We start from the raw sequence: 23335 nt of genomic DNA on the forward strand, positions 1-23335 counted from the left end.
AAAATATTCCACAGTTTGCATAAGTGAGGGAAAGAGGACCCTCCTTCTGGGACAGGAGTTTTGTTGCTGGAATTTCCTGGCCAGGGAATGAAATACTACAGGTTATTGGGAAAGATATCTGCAGGGAAGTTATTTGTCTTTCTGTGCTTTGGGGACTCTTGGTTTAGTTCCCTGTCACTGCACTGAATTGTTTCTGAGTACCCACATGCCTTGGCTCTGTCTGTGAAAGCACTGTAGGAGCACTCCCTGAGGAAGAGTAAATTTGAGATTTAATTCACTGCTGATTCATGAGGTGGATTTTCCCACCTTGGATAGAAGGCACTTAACTGAGCAGAGCATTGCCTTGGAGTGTTACCAGCCAGGCCCATGAAGGAGGAACATGTGACGTTTCTCGTGGATTTTCCCATCCCTTTTATGCTATTTTCTTGACATGGTGACTGTCAATAATTTAGCAGGAGTCATTCCCAAGGTCAGGAGCATGTCTGTACAGTGCAGCACAAGAGGGTCTTGACAGAGTTTTTGTTTTCTAACAGCTGAAACGGAGAAGGGATCTGCAGACCACTTGGATCTGGCTGGCTTGCCCCCTCGCCCAAAAGAAGCAGATAGTCTGCAGATGGCACCACCTTCTCCAGATTCCAGGAAAAAGGCCAGGGGAATCAAGAAGTTGTTTGGAAGGTAAGTGAAAGATGAGAGATGACCATTCTTCAGAGCTGGGGTTTGGGCAGGGGTTTGCTGGGGACACACCTTCTCTTTCTCCCTTGCCAGTGTGTGGCTCTGTGGTGTAGTATCACAAAAGCAGAAGCCCGTGTGGTATTTGGGAGATAACAGCAGGCTGGGGGCAGGTAGAAGAGGAGCTACAAGCCCTAGGGGAGATCTTGCCTGTGTTGGTTGCAGTGGCAGCAGAGGCACACCTTTTCCTTAGCCAAATGTGAATGTTCTTTCTTCCTTCAGACTCAGAAGAAGCCAGTCCACCACCTTCAACCCAGAGGACATGTCGGAGACAGAGTTCAAAAGAGGAGGGACAAGAGCGACTGCAGGGCCCCGGCTGGGCTGGTCTCGGGACCTGGGGCAGTCCCACAAGTAAGACACGGGTGGGGCCAGTGTGTTGGTACTTGGATCCCCCAAGCATGGGGCCCAAAGGAGGAGAGCAGTGCCAAAATGAAACATCCCCTCTCCTGTCTGAGCAAAACCAGGCAGATCCAGGCTGCCTCCTCCTCTGAGAGAGGCTCTCTGCAGGGCTGGAGTGGGCTGGGTGGTGGGATCCTGCTGCTGAGCACTTGCCTTTGCAGGATGGGGCTGTCAGGCAGCGTGTGAGCCCTCATGTGGCAGTGACAAATACTCCTCTCATCCTTTGCTGCTGCACTTCCAGGGATTAAAGGAGAAAGTGAAACATTCCAGTCTCACTTCAGAGCTGTAGCCACACTAGGCTAGAGCAAAGGTGGCTCTTTTCAGTAGGATTAAGGGAGCCCATGTTTATAGTGACAGTGGCAACAGATCAGCAGTGCCCAGCACTTCATCCTGCTGATGGTTCCCCTTCAGAGCTTGTCCTAGCTCCCACAAGATGTGAATTAGGCTTGGTTTTTGGCTTTCTCATTATTTATGAGAACAGGAGATTGGAAGCACAGGATTTATTAGTCTTTTTTGGGTAAAATCTCCCGCAGTGAGCTGGACATGCCATTTGCAAAGTGGACCAAGGAGCAGGTTTGCAACTGGCTGCAGGACCAAGGGCTTGGCTCTTACATCAATAATGGCAGGCACTGGATATTGTCTGGGCAAACACTTCTGCAGGCTTCTCAGCAGGATCTGGAAAAGGTGAGGAATACCAGAAACACTCCTTTCAAATAAAGGTACAAAAAAAAAAAAAATCACAATTTCTGTGCATGTAAATCATGTCTGTAAAGTGCACCTCGTAAAAAAATGTAAACTAGATGAGTTTTCAAAATACTGACATCTGCAGTGATGCCAAATCCATTTCTTTTTAGCTGAAGTTTTGTAGAAATTTAATGCTCTGTAATGAAGCTAATAATTACAAATACAGGATTTAACTTCATTAAGCATGGACACACCAATTGACTGTAGCACTCTAAAAATAGGCATGTGAGACTGCCTCATTATCACATGGGTTTGTAGCCCTGCTTCATTAGCACTCATATGTGCTACAGTTATTTTATGCCTATGTGAGAAGGGTGTAAAAAGGTGCTAATTATATTTTCTGTCCATTTCATACAAAGAGGAATGAGAATTTGTTACACACAGGTTGATCAGTCTCTGTCTTTAATTGTCACAGAATTGCTTGTCTGTTTTTAAAAATGAGAAACATAGAAGAAACTAATTTGATTTACACTTATAATCCATAGTATTTGCTAAAGTTTGAATTTTCAGCTTTTAAAAAATCACTCTCTTCACCAAATAATAAGGCTGTTTTCTCAATTGGGTAGTTACACTACAACTGGAATAAGAGAAGTAATGGCTTGTAATAGTGTTACCAGAAGTAACATTAACCAGCAGGCACTCCTGAAAGTGAAAATGGGATTAAAGAGATCCTGGAATGGCTGCATTTGCAACTGAACTGGGGAATAATGTTACACATTTGGAACCATTAATGAATTTCAGTAATTCTTGGGACATTCCTGTGCTCTTAACTAAATAATTATTTTAACTTTACCTGGGAGGTGAGGAATTAGTCCCAGCAAGTATTTTTTTGAATGCTAGCATTTTTAGTATATGGTGGGATTTTTCTTAATCTGGTATGGGAATATCGTGGCCAACATTTTAATTCAATTTGGAATCCATCACTCCTTGAAATTAATCCAGCATACTGTGAAACTAACCCACCCCAGTAAATGGGCCTTTCCCTAGTGCTGAAAGTGTGCTAAAACAACACTGAAATTCAGCAAATAGAAAATGCACCTGCCAGGTCACCAGCAGTGCTGTGGAAGTGTAACTCTCAAAACCCCTGTTATTCAGCAGGAGGATGAATAAAATAGTATTGTCTCCACATTTACTGCTTTTCTTCCTTTCACAGGAGCTTGGGATAAAGCACCCTTTGCATCGGAAGAAGCTCCAGCTTGCTCTGCAGGCACTGGGATCTGAAGAGGAAAACAACCATGGAAAACTGGATTACCACTGGGTTACCAGTAAGATTTTACTGCATGCTGAAGCAGTGGCTTTGGATAGGGGTCCCTAATGGTGGCTAATTTGGGGCTCTGAGGATGGGAACAGTAAGTGGTGCTAGGTGACGTGCTGCCACTCTAACAGGAGTGTCTGTCCTGCCCTAGGGTGGCTGGATGACATTGGTCTGCCCCAGTACAAGACCCAGTTTGATGAGGGGAAGGTGGATGGCCGCATGCTCCATTACATGAGCGTGGTGAGTAAATGGTTTCTTCCTTTTCTGGCATCCTTTCCATGTTCTTGGCTTCTCAGTGTTCAAAGGACCCCTTAAACTCTAGTGAGTGTTCTGTGTTAATGCCAGTAGCTGTAACCAAGCATTTCCGAAGTTCTTTCCATTTTTAGAGCTACTAGATTCAGGTGGAAGAGCAAATACAGTAAGCAAGAATTTGGACTTCTGCATGAGAAATGGACAATGCTGAGTGTAACAGCTGTGTGTCACAGTGGTGTGCTCAGGCAGGGCTTGTGCACCTTGTAAAGGTCTGCAAATGCTGTGGTTGCCATTCATGCTTTTGCTGTTCGTGTTGTTATTAATTAATAGAAGGAGATGGAATCTTTTTCTTCAGTGAGCAAGCATTCTATCGGTTTGTTTATTTATGTGGATGCTTAGGTGAAGAAAACCCAAGCAATTTCCTTTGAAGAAAATTGCAGTTCTAAGAGCCAGCTTGTTTGGAAGCAGGCTACATTTTAACAGCTTTTGCATTTCAAAGTGCTTAGCACAGGCATCACCTCCCCACTTCACTGCCAGTCAGGTTTCCTTTGTGTAAGGGCTCAGGTAAGATGAGATAAGACCTTCCTTCTCTGGGGACACAAATGCAAATTGAACATCTCTAATACTAATTCTTTCTGTACAACAAAGAAGAAATCAATCACAGCCCTGCTCTCTCATGAACCATGAGTTACCTTTTCATGCCACACTTGCATGTGTTTTGCATAGGTTTTATGTCATGGTTTGCAATTTTATTTATTATAAGATTGTTTCTTCTCCTTCTTAACCCTGGGAGGTGTGATGCCAGCAGCCTCCATTGAGTTTGATGTTGTGTTGGGAGACTTTACTACCATTGTCACTGCCCTTTAATTGTAGATCACTAGGGATATTTTTAGAGCATATTTAACCATCAAATTATGACAACAGATTTGCCATAAATAGCCAACAAAATATTCAAAGTATTAAACTAATACTTGTTACAGTCTTTTGAAGTTACTCCACTACAAAATAAATAATAGCAAACATTTATTATTTTATAATAAATGAAATGGCAAACCATGACATAGTAACCTACTGTCAGATTCATCACAAAGTTAGCTGAACACAGTGGGATGTTTGAGTGAGCAAAGAATCTTGTCTTAAATATCTGACAAAATAGATTCCGGTGCTCATAACATATGAGTAAAACTGAAAGATTAAGCTAGGCTAACCCTGGCTTAACCCTAACAAGGGTGCATAAATTTATTTAAGTTAGCCAAATTGCACTTGGACTTTGAGACACTTTTCTTCTTCCTCCTTTTTTTTTTTTATTTTTATTTTTATTCTAACCGTAGAGAATGTCCCAATTTTCAGGGTAATTTATTGTTTTCAGTTAAACTTCTATCTGGACATTTGAGGTATTAGAACTTCTGGCAGGATTAAATGGCAGGTGAGTCTAGTGTAGTGTGTTGGTGCTGTCCTGTCCTATTGACTCTCATCCTATCCCTGAGGATGTGTATTTCACCCTTTTTCCCTCCTTGTTAGCCCACATTTCTTGTGCTAAGCTCTATACCCTGTGTGAAAAACATCCCCCAGGAGCTAGTACAGTGCAACACAGGAAGTTTTTATTTTGGGACCGATGGTTTGATATGAATCATCTATCTGACATATCAAAAATCTTCCCCCAGATGTGTCAGATGTACCATTCTAAGCCAGGGGCTAAAGCAGTCCCCTCCAGGAGGATGCTGGTCCCATGAATAAGCATGTCTGTGTTTATTAACTCCCTCTTGCTCTTTGACAGGATGACCTGCTATCCTTGAAGGTCATCAGTGTACTTCACCACCTCAGCATCAAAAGAGCCATTCAGGTTTTGAGAATAAACAACTTTGAGCCCAACTGCCTGCGCAGGAGACCATCTGATGAGGTACCACTTTATGAGGAAGCTGTGAAGAGGAATCCTCTAGGCTTTTATCCCTGGTGTTTGATTCTTCCTGTTCTGCTCTCTCCTCCTCTCTCCTCATTCTGCTTCCTTTTTAGTTTCCTGTTTCTCATGTTGTTCTTTTAACCTCAAGCTCTGACATCACTTTCCTTCCTCTATCTGCCATGACCCCAAACTCATGTCCCCCTTTCCAAGTCTCCCATTTCTCCTCCAAGCCAACAGCTGGCTGTTTTGGCCCAGTCTCTGATGTGCTGTCTGGAATGCAAATCATTTTGAACTCAGAACACTGTTACCATGAGTCTTGTGCAACTCTCTGGAAAACTGATGGCCATGTCAAAATTTTCTGTGTAAAAGGAGCTTGGCCACATTACCAGGCAGGAGATTGCCATCATTGTGTTTTGGAAGCAGTGAATGCTGGATAGGGCAATGGATGACAAAACAACCCAGACACTTGGATTTAGGTTCACAATGTGTATCTGCAAGAACAGCAGAGCAGCTCATGGAACCGGCTGAATTTTCAGCTCTACTGGTAGAAATGGCAAATAACCCTAGTGCACAGCACAATAATCAAATGACCTGACACCACACTCCTGCCCAAGGCAACAATCCAAAAAAAGATTTTTTCCTCAAGTGCACAGTAGGATTGTATTCCTTAAGGGCAGGAGAGGTATGTTTCAGTAAAGATTGGGGCTGGGATTCAGCTGATTTGTGACATCTCCTCACCTGCCTGTCCCTCCTGTTGGCAGAATAACGTGACCCCTTCGGAGGTGACGCAGTGGACCAACCACCGTGTGATGGAGTGGCTGCGCTCCGTGGATCTGGCGGAATACGCGCCCAACCTGCGGGGCAGCGGCGTGCATGGGGGGCTCATGGTGAGCTCTCGGGGGGGCTTTGTCCATTTTATGGGAAAAAAAAAGATGGCTGGGAATCACTAGGTCAGTGTTCTGACATTGTCTTTGCTGCACGCACCTTTTCTGCTTATTATAGGAAGTTTCTTACCTTATGGTTTAAAGGATATGAATGTCTTGAGGGGAAGCAGTGTGGTTTAATACTCTGTATTCCCTTCAGAATTCTATTTTGGTATGGCGTTCTCCACCTCCTGTCTTACAGTGCTGCCATGCTGTTGAACAGCTACTTCCTGCCTTCCTAACCTGGATATGGTTTTCTTTTGTGGGGAAAGCTTGTTACTTTTGTAAAATTTGAGATTACACTGTCAAACCAGGATTGTTTTTAATGCTCTAGCATCACATACTCCAGACAAGAAACTTATACCTGCAGAGGTTTGTTGTGGCAATTATGAGGTATATCCCTGCTCCAGACATTTTGTGTCTGTTTATTTTTCATCATTCCTCTGGCTGCCTTTTCCAGAATTAGAAGATGCTGCTGGGTAAACATTTTGTGATAGCTTCACACAGTACTTCAGTTAAGGGGGGATTTATCTGTTCATTTCTTCTTACCTGTCAATTTGTTCCTATTTATAACTCCAGAAGGAAAGCCTGGAGGTAGGATTTTAGGAATCTTCTAACTAGTTAACTTTCCTCCTTCTTTGTTGTATATTCCCTCTAAAATACAAACAAAAATCCCAAAGCAGCCTTAGGGAGTGACCAAGATAGGCCTGGATGTCCTTGAGATCTCATGAGAGAGCACTGGCCTCAGCTGGGTTCTCTGTGATTGCATTCCCAGGTTCTGGAGCCCCGTTTCAATGTAGAAACCATGGCCCAGCTGCTGAACATCCCACCCAACAAGACGCTGCTGAGGCGGCACTTGGCCACTCATTTCAACATCCTGGTGGGGCAGGAGGCCCAGCAGCAGAAACGTGAAGCCATGGAGTCCCCAGACTATGTCCTCCTGACAGCAACTGCCAAAGTCAAGGTAGGCCACTTGTTCTGGGAGGGGTGGGAGGTTCCAGGGAGGCATTTGGATCTCGGGTTTTATCCGTGCTGGGAGGGCACTTCAGTAAGGTATGAGAAAAGGGCTTAGTTCCTTAAGAAAGAAGCATGAGAGCAGGACCTGGCAGACCTGGGACACCTGTGTCTACCATGAACAGGCCACTTCTCAGCCTCTCTGACATGCACAGACAAGAGGTAGCACTTGTGTTGTCCTTCTGTCTGTACTGAGAGATGTTTGGGAGGGAGACTGTCCCTTACTCTTCACAAACACATGGTTTAATGTGGAATTTTCACCTCATTTGGGATCTGTTAAATGGTGGTGTCTTAACAGTGGTAGAATGAGAGGACACATTGTCCTTTCAGATGCCACTGTCATGAAATTCAGAAAATCTGCGTAGGAGAGCACTGGGGTTTTGGCCCTTTGTCATGGAAACACAAGAGGGCACAAGTAGGCTCATTAATTCTTTGCTGATTCTCTAACTCCTTCGCAAATTTCTCTTCACTTTTAAGCCAAAGAAACTTACCTTCAGCAATTTTGGGAGCCTGAGGAAGAAGAAGCAGGATGATGTGGAGGAGTATGTGTGTCCTATGGAGCTGGGACGGACATCTGGCAGTGGATCGAAGAAGGGCTTTAAGCCTGGCCTGGATATCAGAGTATATGATGATGATGATTTGGACAGACTGGAGCAGGTAAGTCACTTCTAACAATTCTGAGTCTTTGAGCTGTCAGGTTTGGTGGGAAAACCTTCCATTTCCCAGGGAAGTCTTCCTTTTGCTTTGGCCCATAAAGGCCCTGATTTCTTGCTGTCACACAGCATTAGTGACAAAAGGGTCTGCTCCCAAGGAGGTTGAAGCTCTGAATGCAGCACCTTTAGGGCCTGCTCTGGAATAACTCTCCTCTCCTGGCAGGCCATGCTTCTCCCTTGGTCTGAACATCTCAGGTGTAATCATTAAATTGTGTACTGCACTTAATTGTCACTCTGTTGTAGCAGGACAAAGGGGAATGGCTTCACACTGACAGATAGTGGGTTTAGATCTTAAGAGGTTTAGGATATTAGAAAAATGTTCTTCCCTGTGAGGGTGGTGAGGCCCTAGCAGGTTGCCCAGAGAAGCTGTGGCTGCCCCATCCCTGGAAGTGTCCAAGGCCAGGCTGGATGGGGCTCTGAGCAACCTGGGATAGTGGAGCATGTCCCTGCCCATAGCATGGGATTGGACCAAGATGATTTTTAAGGTCTTTTCTAGCCTAATCCATTCTATAATTCCACTCTGTGATACAAATAAGTTATTATTAATTCATTATTCATTCTCTCTTTTATAGATGGAAGATTCAGAAGGGACAGTGAGGCAAATAGGAGCGTTTTCTGAAGGCATCAACAACTTGACAGTAAGTCTGTGAATGGGGTCTTTGCAGGAAGGTCTCTGTTTCTGTGGGACGGGTGTGAACTCCTGGGCAGTCACTCGTGTTAAACAGTGTCAGTGAGGTCCTTTGGATGTTCTGCCAGGACAGAGGGCACAAGAAAACCAAGTGGCTCAGGAAGGTACCTGCCCATCTTGGTGGGGAGGTCTGGTGGCCTGTGCTGGCTCGCCACACACCAGGGAGGGCAGGGGACACAGCCCCCATTCCCCATGGTTGGTGGGTTTCCAGCTGGGAGTCAGGCTGCATTTTCTGGGTGGAAGCCCCAGGCCACTGGAGCCAGCAGACAGCAGTGAGCTGGTTTTGCAGCAGGGTGGGTGAAAACCTCCCTCAGCAGAACAAAGCAGTGGCTGGCAGGCAGTGTTTACTGCCCAGCACAGGACAAGTGACTGCCACCAGGTGTGAGAATCCTTGACTCTTCCCTCCTTTCCTTTCCAGCACATGCTGAAGGAAGATGAAATGTTCAAAGACTTTGCCACTCGCTCTCCTAGCACCAGTATAACAGATGAGGACTCCAACGTGTGACAGTCACCACCAGGCACTGACAAAGGCTCGTTCTCCTGCGTGCAAGGACATCCCTGTTCCACGTGACAGGCAGCAGATCATGGACTTTACATTGCTCTTGCTTCTGTTTGTTAGAAGTAACACTGAGGGGTGGAGAATTCTAAAGAGAAAAGGAGAAAAAACAAGGTGCCTACTTAAGTTGCCATAAAAACCACCCAGACACTGGTGAATGGTAATCGTTTTAACTCTATTTAATGTACAAACTGGTGATATGTTTCAGAGTGTTGCATTGAAATTGATGTGGTATGAAAGTGCTCCTTTTGCTTATTCATGGTCTCAGATAATCCTTTACACTGTTTGAAAAGAACAGAAGATGTTAGGTGGAAGTGTTGCTTCTGTAGATACCGCACATCAGCTCTCTCTGCACTCTCAGCTGAGAAATAGAAGTTACTGCTCTTTTCTAAGAAGTTACTGCCTTTTCTTTGGCACAAACACCAGTTCAGCCCTATCCAATGTAGGATTTTAGAGATCTGTGCCCTGTGTAAGCTCCCCGGTAGCTCTTGACTGTTGCTCCTATTTTTATACTGTTTTATATTAAAAAAAAAAAAAAGAAAAAGAAAAATGAAAAAAAATAAGTATACGAAGTACGTATAAAAGCAAAAATTTAAATTTTGTGAGATAGAGTGATGGAAAGTTGAAGGTGTGTGAGGGAAAGGGAGATGGTTGTAAAAAAATTATGCCAGTTTGCAAACCAGCTGGTTACTGGGAAAGGCAGGCTGACCTTTGGAACTGTTTGCTTTCGTTGCTTTTTACTGAGTGCACAGTTTAATGATCTTCCATTTGAAATGAAACAATTCTAAAGCATGTTTCTTCTAGCAGTGACTCATCCAGAAACTGCACATTTTAAAATGTCTTCTTTCTTGTCCCCAGCAGTAGTAGCTAGTGCATTCAGCAAGGTTATTAACACTTCCATGACTTAAAAATTTTCCTTTAAGTTGAGAGTACTCCCTGCATATGGAAGGGATATTTCTGTGCTGTGACTAATGTGAAGATGGTGTAGTTGCAAAAAAATAAAGTTATATAGAGAACTGTATAGGAAATATATTATTTCATATTATTAAGCCTAAGGTGGGACTTTTCCTCCAAAATTCAGATATCAAATGTGTTGCTCATCATTTTACCTTCTTAAAGCACAGCTCCTCTGCTCTTGAGGATCATCAGGTTTTAAAATTCCTAACTAGCCAGTGGGAATCTTGTGTCAGACTTCCATATTGCGAGGTGTCCTAGCCAAAAGCAAACAAACAAACAAAAGTAACTTTTTATTCCAGTGGTCATTTGTATGGTGTTGAACGTTGCATGTATTTTAGCACAATGGCATGAAGCTGCTTTGCTCTGTAAAGGCAAACTAAAGTCCAGCTGGAATTGTTCCTTGCGGTGGTGCTGCTTTGCCAAGCGTTTGTCAGGCGTTTTGTCGCTCTCCTTGCTGGAAGTGAGACCATTCCTGGTGTCGTGCAGGGGATTTGGGGTTTGTGCTGGCTTTGGGGGTGTTTCTAAAACACTGTTAACAAAGCTAGGAAAGGAAGACAGGTTCTTCCCAGGATTTTCAGGGAATTCTCCTCAGATTAGAGGCATATTCCAGCATTAGAATGATGTAAGTTGATAACCTGGACCTTTGAAGGTTGTGCAGTGTAGGTGATTATTGATGTACCAAGATGCAAAATTTAATGTGGGCAGGTTTAGGGTGCAGATGCTTGGGATGTGGATTCAGGCTTCCCTTTCTGTGAATACTCTGCAATATTGTTATTATTTACATGGAAGTTGAACGTAAAACTCTGTGGAAGCACTGGGAAATGTGGTGCAGGCTTCCAAACAAAAACGTTGCTCTGGCTGGCTCTCACTAGTCACCAGCTACTGGACAGCACTGGTATTCACAGGGGAGAAAAAGGGAGCTAGTGACACAGTAGTGTGTGCTGAAACAGCCACAAACACTCTGCAGTTTCTCTGGAGTGTTATCAGTGAGGGCAGTGATGGTTTATTTAAGTGCAGGGTAAGCAGCATTCTGCTCCAAACAAGCCTTTCCTGGCAGCCAGGTCATCCCCTCGGATCTGAACCCTGGTTCTCTTGTGGGGTGGGGACATGAGAGAGGTGATGAAGTCAGGAGGTTTTTATGTGTGTATGTGTGCACACTATCAATGCCATCAGGGTGTTTAATTGGTTTGGAGAGGGCAAACATAACTGCCATGTATTGCCATGTGAAATCCAATAAAGTCTGTGGAAAATGCCAAGTGTTTCTGGAAGCTGGTTCCCTTTTTCACATGTCCTCTTTTTTTTTTTCCTTTTAATTTTTCAAGGAAGCTTCTTCTGTTTTATTCAAAAAACAAAGGAGGGAAAATGGGCAAAATCACACCTTTTTTTGTTGACTCATTAATTTGTTTGTCAGTAGTGCCTGCAGCAGGGCTCGACTAACAGCTAAGAAATCAACTATATCAAGACTTTCTAGTTATTTCTCAGGTCCAGATTTGAACCATCTGGGGTTGTTTGGTGTGGTGAGAAGTGGCATCATCACTGCTCAATGTGTGCTCCACAGGAAGCCCTCCCAGGGTGCTTTGTCCCTTCTTGCAGTGAAAGAGACTCTCTCTCTCTGGTCTCCTTTCTCTGGGAGATTAAAAGAAAAAGATGATTTCATCTCCAGGCAACACCCTGTGCCAAAAAAATGGTTTCTGTGCAATAGTCCTAGAAAGGAGATCTAAGGAGATAAGATCAGACTGGAATGAGATAACATCAGCCAAAGAAATGGTGCTGGAATTACCAACAAGGAAGACGAGCAGAGATGAATTCAGTAAGTGTGAAAGCTACGGGGCCTGTTGGGCTGGTCCCTGCTCAGGCAGCTGTGGAGAAACACACCCAGGAGAAAGCCTGGCTGCCCCGCAGGCTCACAGAGCTCAGCTCTGCCATCACCTTCACCGGGAAGGCTGCAGGTATCCATGTGCAGCTGAATAGGCCTGGCTGAGCCCAGCACTTTGCTGGGAAATAAAGATTTGCCCGGAGGCAATCTGCATGTGGAAACGACCTCCTCTGGCAGAGAAAATGGGCCAGAAGGTCTCCCAGGAGGACAACCAGGAGAACAAGGCTGATACTCTGGTCATCTGTGAAGTCTTCAGCCAGGGTGAAGCTCCATGCATCTCAAAGGCTGCAGGACTATCTCAGTTTTGTGGATCCTCAAAGCAAATTCCAGCCAGCCACAAACAAGCTGAGCGAGATCTTCCTGGTCAACTTCATTGGCTTCTGCGTGGGAAAGGGTGTGGAGGAGCAGATCATGACTAGCCAAATGACCAAGCAGCAGTCCTCCCTGTTGGGAGCGGACTGGGTCTGGACTCTGTGTGGGTCTGTCAGGCAGATCAAGCTCCAGATGGCCCTGCAGGCCCTGCAGCTGGCTGAGCTCCTCCATGGCGAGGGCTCTGCCGAGGATGGTGCCGGGACACAGCGCTGGCCGACCCGCGTTTCCAGAGCTTGAGCAGGTGTGAGGAGCTGGCCAAGTTCTGCCGCCTGGTGGGACGGGACTGCCTGGGCTTGTTCGGCATGTTCGGCGTGCCAGGGAAGCCCAAGGACATCCAAGGAGTCCTGCTGGACAGCATTGCCAGGGAGGAGCAGAAATGACACCTGTCAGGCAGGAACGCCCTGCGGCAATTTGTCACCGGCACTGACAGCTCCCTGCCCACAAAGACATGCTGGAAAATTGCCTGGGCACCAAAAACGGGCTGAAGGATGTGGGCAACGTGTACATAAACTTTGTGTGAGCAGCTGGGCAGGAGCAGTGGCTCCGTGCACCACCGGGGGCTGCGTGGGGCTCAGCTCTGCTCCTCTCTTTCCTCCCCACACTGCATTCCCTCCACCTTCCCCTCGACCCATGGCGTTCCCTTAGCTCCTGAAGAAGGCAGGCTGAGTCAGCCTCTCCAGGTTTTAAAACAACAGGACAGACCTTCCAGAAAAATGTGTTTATAGAAGGCATGACGTTTTTCCAGAACATTTTGTTCGCCAGACATTAAGTCTTGGCTGGAGCTGCTGAAAGCTTTATCAGCCAGAGCTCTGGGGAGGTCCTGGTGGATTTGACTCGGAGCCTTTGTTTGCTGTGGGGCATTTTTTTTTCTGTCCTAGGAGGGTGAGTCTGTAATAATGGAAATGTGCTGGTGGTGCTCAGAAGAGTTGCAATGAGTGTGAAGGACAATACCAGGCTTTAAAATTACTGATTTGAAGGAGTGAGCTGTTTTCAATTAAGAGGAAAAGCCCTTCCCAGTGCTAGAAATGGGCTCTGAGAGAGACTTAGTAATTACCTGCCCCCTAATTGGTGCCAGGCTCCACAGGGCCTTGGAGCTGTGAACAAAAGGCAGGGTTGGGGCCAGCTACAAAGTTTTTCTCACCGAGTGGCTGTGTGAGGGCAAGGTATGGCACAAGCTAGGGGCAGGTGTTCAACACTTGGGAAAAATCGAGCAATGGGGACAAAAACCAGGCCTGATCTGAGTGGGACCTTTTCATAGCAACAGAGGCACCCTGACCATTCACAGCAGAGAGCAAATTTGGAGGAAGCAAGATTATTTCACTTGGAATTTCTTTTCAGTAGCTCAGCAGCTGATGGCATTTATGGACCTGATTTATTCTATTTCCCTCAGCTTTTACTGGATTAAGAGGCTTTTGGGTTGGTTATACAATTATAATTACTTGCTTTACTGTTAACCAGTGAAGCAGGACATGATCCATATTCAAACTAGTAAACTCACCTTGGTTATGGCTGTCTGAATAGCTTTGTCAGCACATCTGCCTCTAATTTTCATATGAATTCAGTCATTTAACAACAAAAATAATTTTGAAAACACATTCATCTTTTAATATTTACTCTAGGAGATGTAAGATGGGGGCAGCTGTGAGAGCTGAGAATCAGAGGCTGTTACTTAAAGAGCCATTAAAAAAGAGCCTTAAGAGGCTGAGGCGTCAGTGCCTCATGAGTGTTAGCAGCATTCCATGGCAGAGGCTGGGAGTCTGAAAGGGGAACTGAAATAAAAAACAAACACAGAGAACTGTGACATTTTTGCTGAGTCACAAACATAGATGGATTTGGAGAAGGGTAACCTTTCAGTCCTGAAACAGTTCATTGAGATAGAATTGTTGTTAAAGAGCTGCTGTCACTTTATTTTCTCTGTGTGCTGTATGTCTGGGTTTGGTGGGGAGGAGACAGTTCTGGTGTGTTGCATAGAGAACCTGCATAGCTGCGGGGGTTTGGGTTTTGGGTTTTTTTCCTCTTTAACAGAATAATCAACACTGCAGCAGGATTGATACTGGTTTATACAAGACCTGCAGAAAACTTTAATTTTGCATTAAATTGGTATATTATAACTAGCATGACTTCACCTCTCCAGTTCTTTAGAAAAGCTGGTTCACTTGAAAACTGGACTTTTTTCCATTGTACACTTTCTCAACAATAGAAAGGGAAGGGAAAAATCAAAATGCCTTGACTGTAGAGAGTTTGAACAATGAGAGTTACGCAGTGGGACAGTTGTTGATTTGATTTGTGTCCCTCAAAGGGCTCTGGTATCTCAGAGATGTCACATAGGCTTGGTATGTTATTTTGGGAGCTGGTTTATATTGCCCAAGCTGCACCACACTCTAGCCCTTTCCCCTGTGGGCTTTAGCTCAAGCCCCTGGGCTCTCAGCCATGGTGGGAATTGGCCAAGGCTCTGGATTCTGGCTAACAACAGTGAAAAGTATTTAACCATGTAACTCTGGCTATGTTCATCCACTCAGCCAAGCTGGAGCCTCAGCCCAGGTGACTCACAGCCATCCCCAGGCTTCTGTGAGTGCACTTGCTGATGGACTGGGTAAGGTGCAGCCTCCAGGCTGTGAATTCCCAGGGCAGTTTGTGTAGTAACCTGACACAATGTTCATCCTGGAATTCACACCTTTGTCCCTTGGCAGTGTTTTCTGTTCAGATTTCCCTCTGAACACTTGCTGCTGGGATACACAGGGAAAAGTTCTGTCCCTGCATGGGATGGAAACTCCTCCATTCTCACCAAGAGGTTCAAAGCCCGTTTGGTTTTCTGGAAGCAGCTGATGAACTCAGCCTCTCTCAGGGTCTTGCTCGGAGGGTCAGCATCCCCTCTGCCCAGAGAAGGGGCAGAGAAGGACACCTTGGTGAGAGAATCCCCTTTGGGAAGGGTCCATCCACCTGCCGTGCAGAAGGCTCAGCAGAAATGGGTGTTGAGACCAGAACTGCTGAGAATGGGGGGTTCAGGGAAAGGCAAACCCGCTCTGTGTGCCGGAGGCTCCGTGTGCTCTGCCAGAGCTGCCCCCGGGGCAGCGGCACCTCCCGACCTGCTGTGCCTGAGCCGTGGCTGTGCCGCGGCATCGATCCCGCCCTGCTTGGGACCCTGAGGTGTCCCCCCACATTCATCCCTGTCCCCCGTGCTCCCCGTTCATTCTGGCTGCTGCACTGCCCCTGCTAACCCTTTCTTCTGGTTCTGCCTCCCTTTCTTCCTTTGCCTGAGCTGTGGGAATGTCTCTGCAGCCTTCTGGAGCTGGCTGAGGAACCCTTGGAAGTCATCTGGGGTGCAGTTCAGGATTTGCTGTGAGGGCAGAAACCCAGAGGATCGAGGTGAAAGTGAGCCCAGGCTGGGCCCAGCTGGGAGCCCAAATCCCAGGGCCTGCTGCATTTCCCAGGAGGATGCACAGGAGTGAAACAGAGCTGAATGCATCCCTCTGCAAGCAAAGAGCTGGTGGGCCTGGCTGTGTGCTGTCCTTACCAATGGGACAAGTGACCCCTGCTCATGGATGGCTGGAAAATAACCCAGGTGGGGTGGGGAGGAGCAGAGCTGGAATCAGCAGAGCTGCCTCGGGTCAGAGGACATTTGCAGTGACCCAGTGATGGAGATCTGCTTTTGGCCACCTTATCTTTGGGCACAGCAGGTATCAGTTGGAAAAATGGCCAGAGGATGCATTAAATACCTGCTCAGGGAGGAGCCCCTTGCTCCCTGCCTCCCTTCCCCCTCTGCTCCTGCCTGTGGACTGTGCAGTGTCCTTGTTTCCCACAGTTTCCTTTGCCATCTCCTGTGCTAACGTGGCTCCAGACTCCTTGTGCTCACCAGAGCCGGAGCTTTGTTGTTCAGGGTCTGCAAAGGAGGGACAGAAAACTGCATTTTCTCTCAGAGGTTGGAAACACGCTCCCCGAAAGGCAGGGATCCAAGGGATGGTAGCTCCCGGCTTGGGTGTTTGTTCTGGTTTGTGAGGGCACCTCGGGACAGCCCAAGAAGCAGGAGGCAACTGGAGTTGCTGATTAAATGCTGCGGGGGCACAGCACCCACCTGCCAGCCCCGTGTCCATCCCCTGCCAGTCCTGTGTCCATCCCTGCCTGCCCCGTGTCCATCCCCTGCAGGCTCCGTGTCCATCCCCTGCAGGCTCCGTGTCCATCCCCTGCCTGTCCCGTGTCCATCCCCTGCAGGCCCCGTGTCCATCCCCTGCAGGCCCCGTGTCCATCCCCTGCCAGTCCTGTGTCCATCCCTGCCTGCCCCGTGTCCATCCCCTGCAGGCCCCGTGTCCATCCCCTGCCAGTCCTGTGTCCATCCCCTGCCAGTCCTGTGTCCATCCCTGCAGGCCCCGTGTCCATCCCCTGCCAGTCCTGTGTCCATCCTCTGCCAGTCCTGTGTCCATCCCTGCCTGCCCCGTGTCCATCCCCTGCCTGCCCCATGTCCATCCCCTGCCTGCCCCATGTCCATCCCTGCCTGCCCCGTGTCCATCCCCTGCCAGCCCCGTGTCCATCCCCTGCCAGCCCCGTGTCCATCCCCTGGCTGCTCTCAGCTGCAGACAGGGATGGATTAGGAGGAGCAGCCAGCAGAGCCCTGCCAGCCCCGGCTCCCCAGCACCTGTGTCTTTAATGGATCTAGGCTGAGGAGCTGAAGAACCAGAGGTCAAGTGGGATTAGATGAATCCCTGCTCTCCAGCTCTCCGTGGGAGCCTTCTGTCTCCCAGAGGTTCCAGTTTAACCGAATGGTAGTGGAGAAAGAAGGAAGAAGCCCTGGAATTCTGCACGGTGGGTGTTCGGGTACAAATCAGCATTTTTGTACAAATGTGTGCAGTCCCTCAAGTGCTTGCAGTAGGTGCTAAATCCCAATCATCTTTCCAAAAACTCAACCCCGAGGCACGTCCCGGCTTCCAGCAGCCACACAGCAGAGTGGGGGGATGTTCCAGCGGGCACAATCAATGGGGTGGCCCCTGGAGCAAAGCAAAGGGTGTCAGGGCAGGGCGGGGGCTCGGGAAGGGCCGGCACAGCCCGAGGAGAGCAGGGGAGGCGGCTTTGGTGAGGGACTGTGACAAGTGCAGGGCCGTGAGGGGCAGGGGACAGAGGGCAGGAATTGGGCACCCTGAGGGGCGGGGAACTCCAGACCGCGGGCGGGGGGCCCGGGAGGCACCGCTGGCTCCGGCAGGGCCCCGCTAAAGCTGGAGCTGTGAAATGCCGGGATGGGCTGGGCTGGATGGGACCTTAAAAACTCATCCTGCTCCAACCCTACCATGGGCAGGGACAGCTTCCATATCCCAGCTTGCTCCAAGCCCCATCCAGCCTGACCTTGGACACTGCCAGGGATCCAGGGGCAGCCACAGCTTCCCTGGGGCACCCTGTGCCAGGGCCTCCCCACCCTCACAGGGAAAAAATTCTTCCCAATACCCCATCTATCCCTGCCCTGTGTCAGTGGGAAGTCATTCCCCCTTGTCCTGGCACTTCAGGTGTCAGGAAGGTGTCAGAGATGGAGACCAGGAATGTTTCCTCTTGCTTTTCCCAGCTAAAAAGAACTTCAGTCACAATTACTTTGGATATTATTTGTTATATGAGCTTGGTGAGGGCATGTGGCCATATCTGCTGTATTATGGATACTTTATTCCCTGTTCATTCCTTTCCTTCTCCTTCAGCTCCCCATGGACCATGGGGGTAGTGAGGGAAGAGCCACATCCATGGACACAGAGGGGACCTTCCATCCAGAGTGGCTCTGGCCTGTGGCTGAAAGGTCAGTGAGTGGAAGACAGGAATAGACGGTCTCACAGCCCAGCTGGACCTGTTTTCCACAGGTCCTGGAGGTTGATTTGGCAGGTGTTCCCTTTGGAAAGCTCTGGTGTTGTTCCTCTCCCATCTCTGCCACTCTCTCGCTGCAGCTCTTGTGTCATTGTCCCTTGGCACCAGGTGATTTCCCTCTCTTGCCACTGGAAGGGACTGGGGCTGGGGACAGGACTGGCTGGATCCTCTCAGCTCTTTCTGAAGGGAATTTGGTCTAATCCTGCTGGCTTCCCCTGCAGCAAGGACTGCTCCCATGTCCCCTGTCACCAGGGAATATTTGGCAGCCAGGTGAAGGAGAGGAAGTGAAATGATGTTTGCAGCAGGCACAGGTGTGTACAGGGTGTCCTTGGAATGACGGAATCCTTCAGGAGCCCTCTGAGGTGAGGGTGCCCAACCATTGCTCAGTGCTGCACTGCCCTGGGCAGCTGTGCCAGGGCTAGAGAGCCTTTCCACTGTAAGACTTCCTACCTAAGCCTCCCCTGGGATCACGGGTGGCCATTTCCCATTATCCATCTCAAATGGTTCCAATTATTCTGTTCCCTTTTCATCACCACGGGTGATCCCATTTTTCCCCTCTGTTTTTATCTCTGCCAGGGATGTGAGTTTTTCTTCCAGTCTTTTGGCAAAGCTCCTGGCTATCTCCAGGAGCTCCAAGGTTCATCCCTTTTTTCCCTGATTTTGCAGGAATGGCCTCTGGCAGCAATGCCCTGGACAAGGTGGCCTCTGCCGGAGCTGTGACAGCGACCGCCAGGGCAGCTGCTGGATCAGCTAAAGACTGAAACCTCCTTTGTTCCCCTGGGGCCCTGGGCTCGTGTCCCCAAGAGGCCCTTTCCTGGCGGCACCTCAGGGACACTCCCCAGGGCAGCGGGCACAGGGAGCTGTGGCGTGTTACCCTGGAGCTGTGGGGACACACAGAGCACACCGGAGCTGTTGGGAAGAGATCAGGTCCCTGTGTCCCCTGGGCAGCATTCCCATGGGATCACACCCTGCGTGCTCTCCTGGGTCTGCAGCAGAATCCCGGTGGCCACAGTTGGGAACTCGGTGAATTGGAAGCAAAGCTGAAGGGTTTGTCCACTAAGAGAGAAGTGGTGATTTATAAACCAAAGCAGAGTGGTATTCCACACCAGGGTTTTGGGATTGAGGATGGTCCCAGTCCATAATCTTTATGTTCATTTTCTTTTGGATGCTGCAGCCTGATGGGCTGGGGGAGCTGCTCCTTTCCATTTCCATTTAATTTTCTGTATTTCATTAATTCTCCGTGGAAATCTGATTGTAATGAAAAGGCCCAGGACGATTTTGATGATGTCCCTGGTTCCTGGGATTCACAGGTGTGTGTTCAGACCAAGGATTGCTCTGGCTGGCAGAAGCTGCACCAACCTCCCAGGAATGTCAGTCTGGATTTGTCTTTTCTCACAGTTCTCCCAGGCTTGGGGGTGCAGTGCAGCCCTGCCCTCTGTATCTCCTAGAAGAGTTTTGGGGTTAAAAATGTTCTTTTATAATCGGCAATAGTTCTCTAGAACTCGATTAAAAAGAATAAAACTGTATCAGTGCTGTTTGGATTTGTTAATTTGCATTGGTTAATTAAAGCAAATCATTGAGAAGGGGTTTGAGCACCCCTTGTTTGGAGCTGGCAGCTCTTCCTTATTGTCTCTTCATCCTCTGAATTTCTCTGAATTATTTCTTAAGCAGTTACTGCTATCACGACACACAATGAGGAGAACAGCACCACTGCCCTGCCAGATTGGGAAATCCAAATTAATTCCTCAGAGAGATTGAGGGGAGCTGAGCCTCAGGCTGGGTTTTGTCAGCGGGAATTCAGTGAGGAGAGGAGATTCCCCAAAAATGCTTAAAGCCAGTTCTGGGTTTGTGTGCCCCCACCCCAGTAATGATCCTGGTTAAAGGGGACTTGAGGAGGCAGCGGGATGTGCTGGGGGGCTGTGCTGGAACCCCCAAGCCCTGGGCAGGGATGCTGGGCAGTGCCAGAGACACAGGAACTATGGAGGGGCTGTGCTGGGATCCCCAGATTCCAGCCAGGAGTGCTGGGCGCCCTTTGGGACACTGCCTGATCCAGAGAGTTTTCCCGTTACTTTCTGTCGTGCTCAGCACCTGGCATTTCATTAGAGTCCCACGGGCTGAAAATCCCGTGGGAGCAGCTGGAATCGCAGCCAGTCACACAGAGGCCGGTCCAGGATTGGAAATGAGCTGTTCCACAGACGTGGAATGGGTTTCCCAACGGGTTTTTAATTTAAAGCAGAGCACTGTCCGCGCCCCGACCGCATATCCTTTATTTTTGGGGTTTCTCCATGGCAATTACCTGCCTATGCTGGATAAAGAACTCAGAACAAATTCCCCTGGCGCTGCAGGGACGGGCGGGGCCGCAGTGGGGCAGGAGCGGCAGCGCCCGGCCCGGAGCGGCCCCTCCCGCCCGCGGCGAGCCCAGGCCCGTCCCGGCGCCGATCCCGCCCCGGTCCCGGCCCCGGTTCGGCCCAGGGGTGACCGGCGGGGCCGCGAGCGACGGATCCGGCCCCAGCCCGGGCAGCGCGGGGCTCGGGGGAGCCCGGGGGGGAGCCGGGGTTTCCTGAGGCGGGGCCTCCAGGGGCGGGGCGGGCTCAGGGGCGCGGGGCCTCAGGGCGGCTGCGCGGGGCGGGGCCGAGGTGATTTAAGTCCTGGAAATCGCCCTTCCGGCCACTTGCTCACCCCGAGCACGGGGGGTGTGGGCGCTCCTTGTGCGGGCTGCACAGGTGCTTCGGCCTCGCCTCCTGTCCCCTCCGCTCTACCCTTCCTTCCTTCTCCCCGTATTCTCCTCTTTTCTCCCCCCTTTCCCCCTTCCCTCTCCCCGAAACCCTTCCCTCCTTCCCCCAAACCCCATCCCCCCCACACTCCTTCCTCTCCTGTCCCTACCCCGCTACCCTCTTCTGTTCCCCTCTCCCCCTCCTCTGTCCACTCTCCCATTTCCCCCGACCTGGCCTTTCCCTTCGCCTCCCGTTTCCCTCCTCACCCCGACCGCCTCCCTACCCCTCCTCTCCCCCCGATCTCTCCTCTCTTCCCGTCCTCCCCGCTCTCCTTTCCCGCAGCCGCGGGGAATTCTCGGGGCGCCGGAGAACAAAGCCCAGAGGGGGCCGGAGCCCCCCGCCCTCGCTGGAGCCCCACACGGGGCCGGGCCCGCTCGGCGGGTTGTTCACAGACCCCGCCGGCACTCGGCTTTCCACACACCACACCGGGGGTCGGGAGGGGGTCGGGGGTCAGGGAGGGGCCCGTCAGGGGGGTGGGGTAGGGAAGAGGGGTCCCTGGGCGGTGTTTGTGACCGGCACGGGGGGACTCCAGCCCCCTGGGCTTTGTTCTCCGGCGCCCCGAGAATTCCCCGCGGCTGCGGGAAAGGAGAGCGGGGAATGGAGAATGGGAATAGGGGCAGAGGGGACGGTCGGGAGGAGGGTGACAAGGACAGAGGGCAGGCGGGGGGTCGGGGTGGGCAGGGCGGCAGGGGAGGGAACTGGAGGGAAGGCAGGGGGGAGGAGGGAGGGGAAGTATTGACGGCAGGTTGGGGGGAAGGAGGAGGAAGGTGTGGAGGGAAGGTATCATGGAAAGGGGGCAGGAGGAGCTGGGGTGGGGGAAGGAAAAGTGGAGGGGGAGGGGGAGGATTGAAGGCAGGTGGGGGGAGACTGGGGGGGGAAGGGGAGCAGGGACAGGGGGGAGCCGGGCTGGGGAGGGAAGGAAGGGTGGAAGGAAGAGGGAGAGGATGGAGAGGCAGGGTAGGGTTGAGGCGTGATGGGGCACAGGGAGGGGGGGTAGGAGAGGACTGGGCCGGGGGGGGGGGGGGAGGGGAGGAAAGAAAGGTATAGCAGAAAAGAAGTACAGAAGAAAAGTAGTGTAGAAGAAAAGAGATCTAGAGAGATACAGAGCCCGGCCCAGCCGCAGGCTCCCGCGCCGAGGGGCAAATGGTTCCAAAGCTAATTCCCGGGGCTTAAATCCCCTCGGCCCCGCCCCGCGCAGCCGCTCTGGGGCCCCGCGCACCTGTGCCCCTCACACCTGTGCCCCTCACACCTGTGCCCGCCCCGCCCTCACACCTGTGCCACTCACACCTGTGCCCGCCCCATCCTCACACCTGTGCGGCCCCGCCCTCACACCTGTGCCGGCCCCGCCCCTCATACCCGTGCCCCTCACACCTGTGCCGGCCCCGCCCACACACCTGTGCCCCTCACACCTGTACCGGCCCCGCCCCTCACACCTGTGCCTCTCACACCTGTGCCAGCCCCGTCCTCACACCTGTGCCGGCCCCGCCCCGCCCATAAATCCCGGCGGGTCCGCGCCCGCTCCGCTCGGTGCGGTGGATGCTCATCCCGGGGCGCGGCGGGACCGTCGCCCGGAGCGCTGCGCGAGCCCGAGGCGCTGGGGCGGGACCGGGGTCCGGGCCCAGGAATTCGGGTCCGGGTCCTGCCGGTGTCTGCTGGGGGTCCCGGGCGGAGCCGCTTTTTTCTCGGCGGGCGGATGCGGGATGGGGCCCGGGATGGGGCCCGGGATGGCCGCGGGCGGGAGGAGCCGCTCCGGGCCGGGCGCTGGGGCCGAGTCCGGCGCTGCCGCTCCTGCCCCGAGTGCGCCCGGTCCGGGACCGGGGCTCGGTCCTGCTCCGGCCTCATCCGGCACCTCCCGGGTGAGCCTTGATGCTCTCCCTCCTCTCCCCCCTTTCCCTGTGGTTCGCATTCTCCAATGGAAAAACCTGTAGGTTTAAAACGCCTGGGAAAACTGTTTACTCTTTATTTCCAGAGCACAGGAGATTCTGAGCTGAAAAGAGCCAGGAGGATCATCAGGTCAAATGGTGATAAGCGATTTGCCCATGTAGGGAATGAATTCAGAATCTTGGCCTTCTGAGCACCTGCTCCAAGCACCTGAGCCAGTCTCAGGGTCATGAGGAAGGTCCTGCCTGGGATGGGAATGGCTGTTACCAGCAAGGGAATTCCTATGGAAATGCAGCTCCTCCTTTCCTGTTAACGCTGCTTTACACACCAGCCCCTAGAAAGGCTCTAGAGCAGAACTGGTTGGTACCTGACATGACAGCACAAAACCCTTCTAATAACCCTGGTTTCCCACCCTTTCCAGAATTTACCCAACAGCTGTAAAGGTGCTCGTTCCATGTCCTTTTCCAGGG

The 23335-nt window shown here is 50.4% G+C and overlaps 2 protein-coding genes across 7 annotated transcripts in view; both read left to right on the forward strand.

Moving 5' to 3' along the window:
* The window catches only part of PPFIBP1 (PPFIA binding protein 1), a 104102-nt gene extending 92726 nt beyond the window's left edge, over positions 1-11376 (forward strand). For 2 of the 6 annotated variants that reach the window (XM_083858830.1, XM_083858831.1), the window contains exons 20-30: positions 534-675; positions 952-1080; positions 1662-1812; positions 3026-3137; positions 3279-3367; positions 5157-5279; positions 6041-6166; positions 6978-7166; positions 7694-7873; positions 8502-8567; positions 9036-11373. In XM_083858830.1, the coding sequence (XP_083714956.1) occupies positions 534-675; positions 952-1080; positions 1662-1812; positions 3026-3137; positions 3279-3367; positions 5157-5279; positions 6041-6166; positions 6978-7166; positions 7694-7873; positions 8502-8567; positions 9036-9122 (1394 nt within the window). In that variant the 3' untranslated portion in view covers positions 9123-11373. Of the gene's footprint in view, positions 1-533; positions 676-951; positions 1081-1661; positions 1813-3025; positions 3138-3278; positions 3368-5156; positions 5280-6040; positions 6167-6977; positions 7167-7693; positions 7874-8501; positions 8568-9035 lie in introns of all 6 variants that reach the window. The other 4 variants (XM_083858832.1, XM_083858834.1, XM_083858833.1 and 1 more) reach the window with 4 other exon arrangements.
* Positions 11377-11650: 274 nt separating this feature from the next.
* Positions 11651-14371, forward strand: REP15 (RAB15 effector protein). Its single transcript, XM_083858836.1, is given in 5 exon segments — positions 11651-12269; positions 12271-12568; positions 12571-12755; positions 12759-12816; positions 12819-14371. Coding segments are annotated over 5 exon segments (732 nt in total). The 5' UTR covers positions 11651-12158; the 3' UTR covers positions 12899-14371.
* Positions 14372-23335: the final 8964 nt, after the last annotated feature.

This window comes from Zosterops lateralis (assembly GCF_965231275.1).
Source record: "Zosterops lateralis genome assembly, chromosome: 4".
Classification (NCBI taxonomy): domain Eukaryota; kingdom Metazoa; phylum Chordata; class Aves; order Passeriformes; family Zosteropidae; genus Zosterops; species Zosterops lateralis.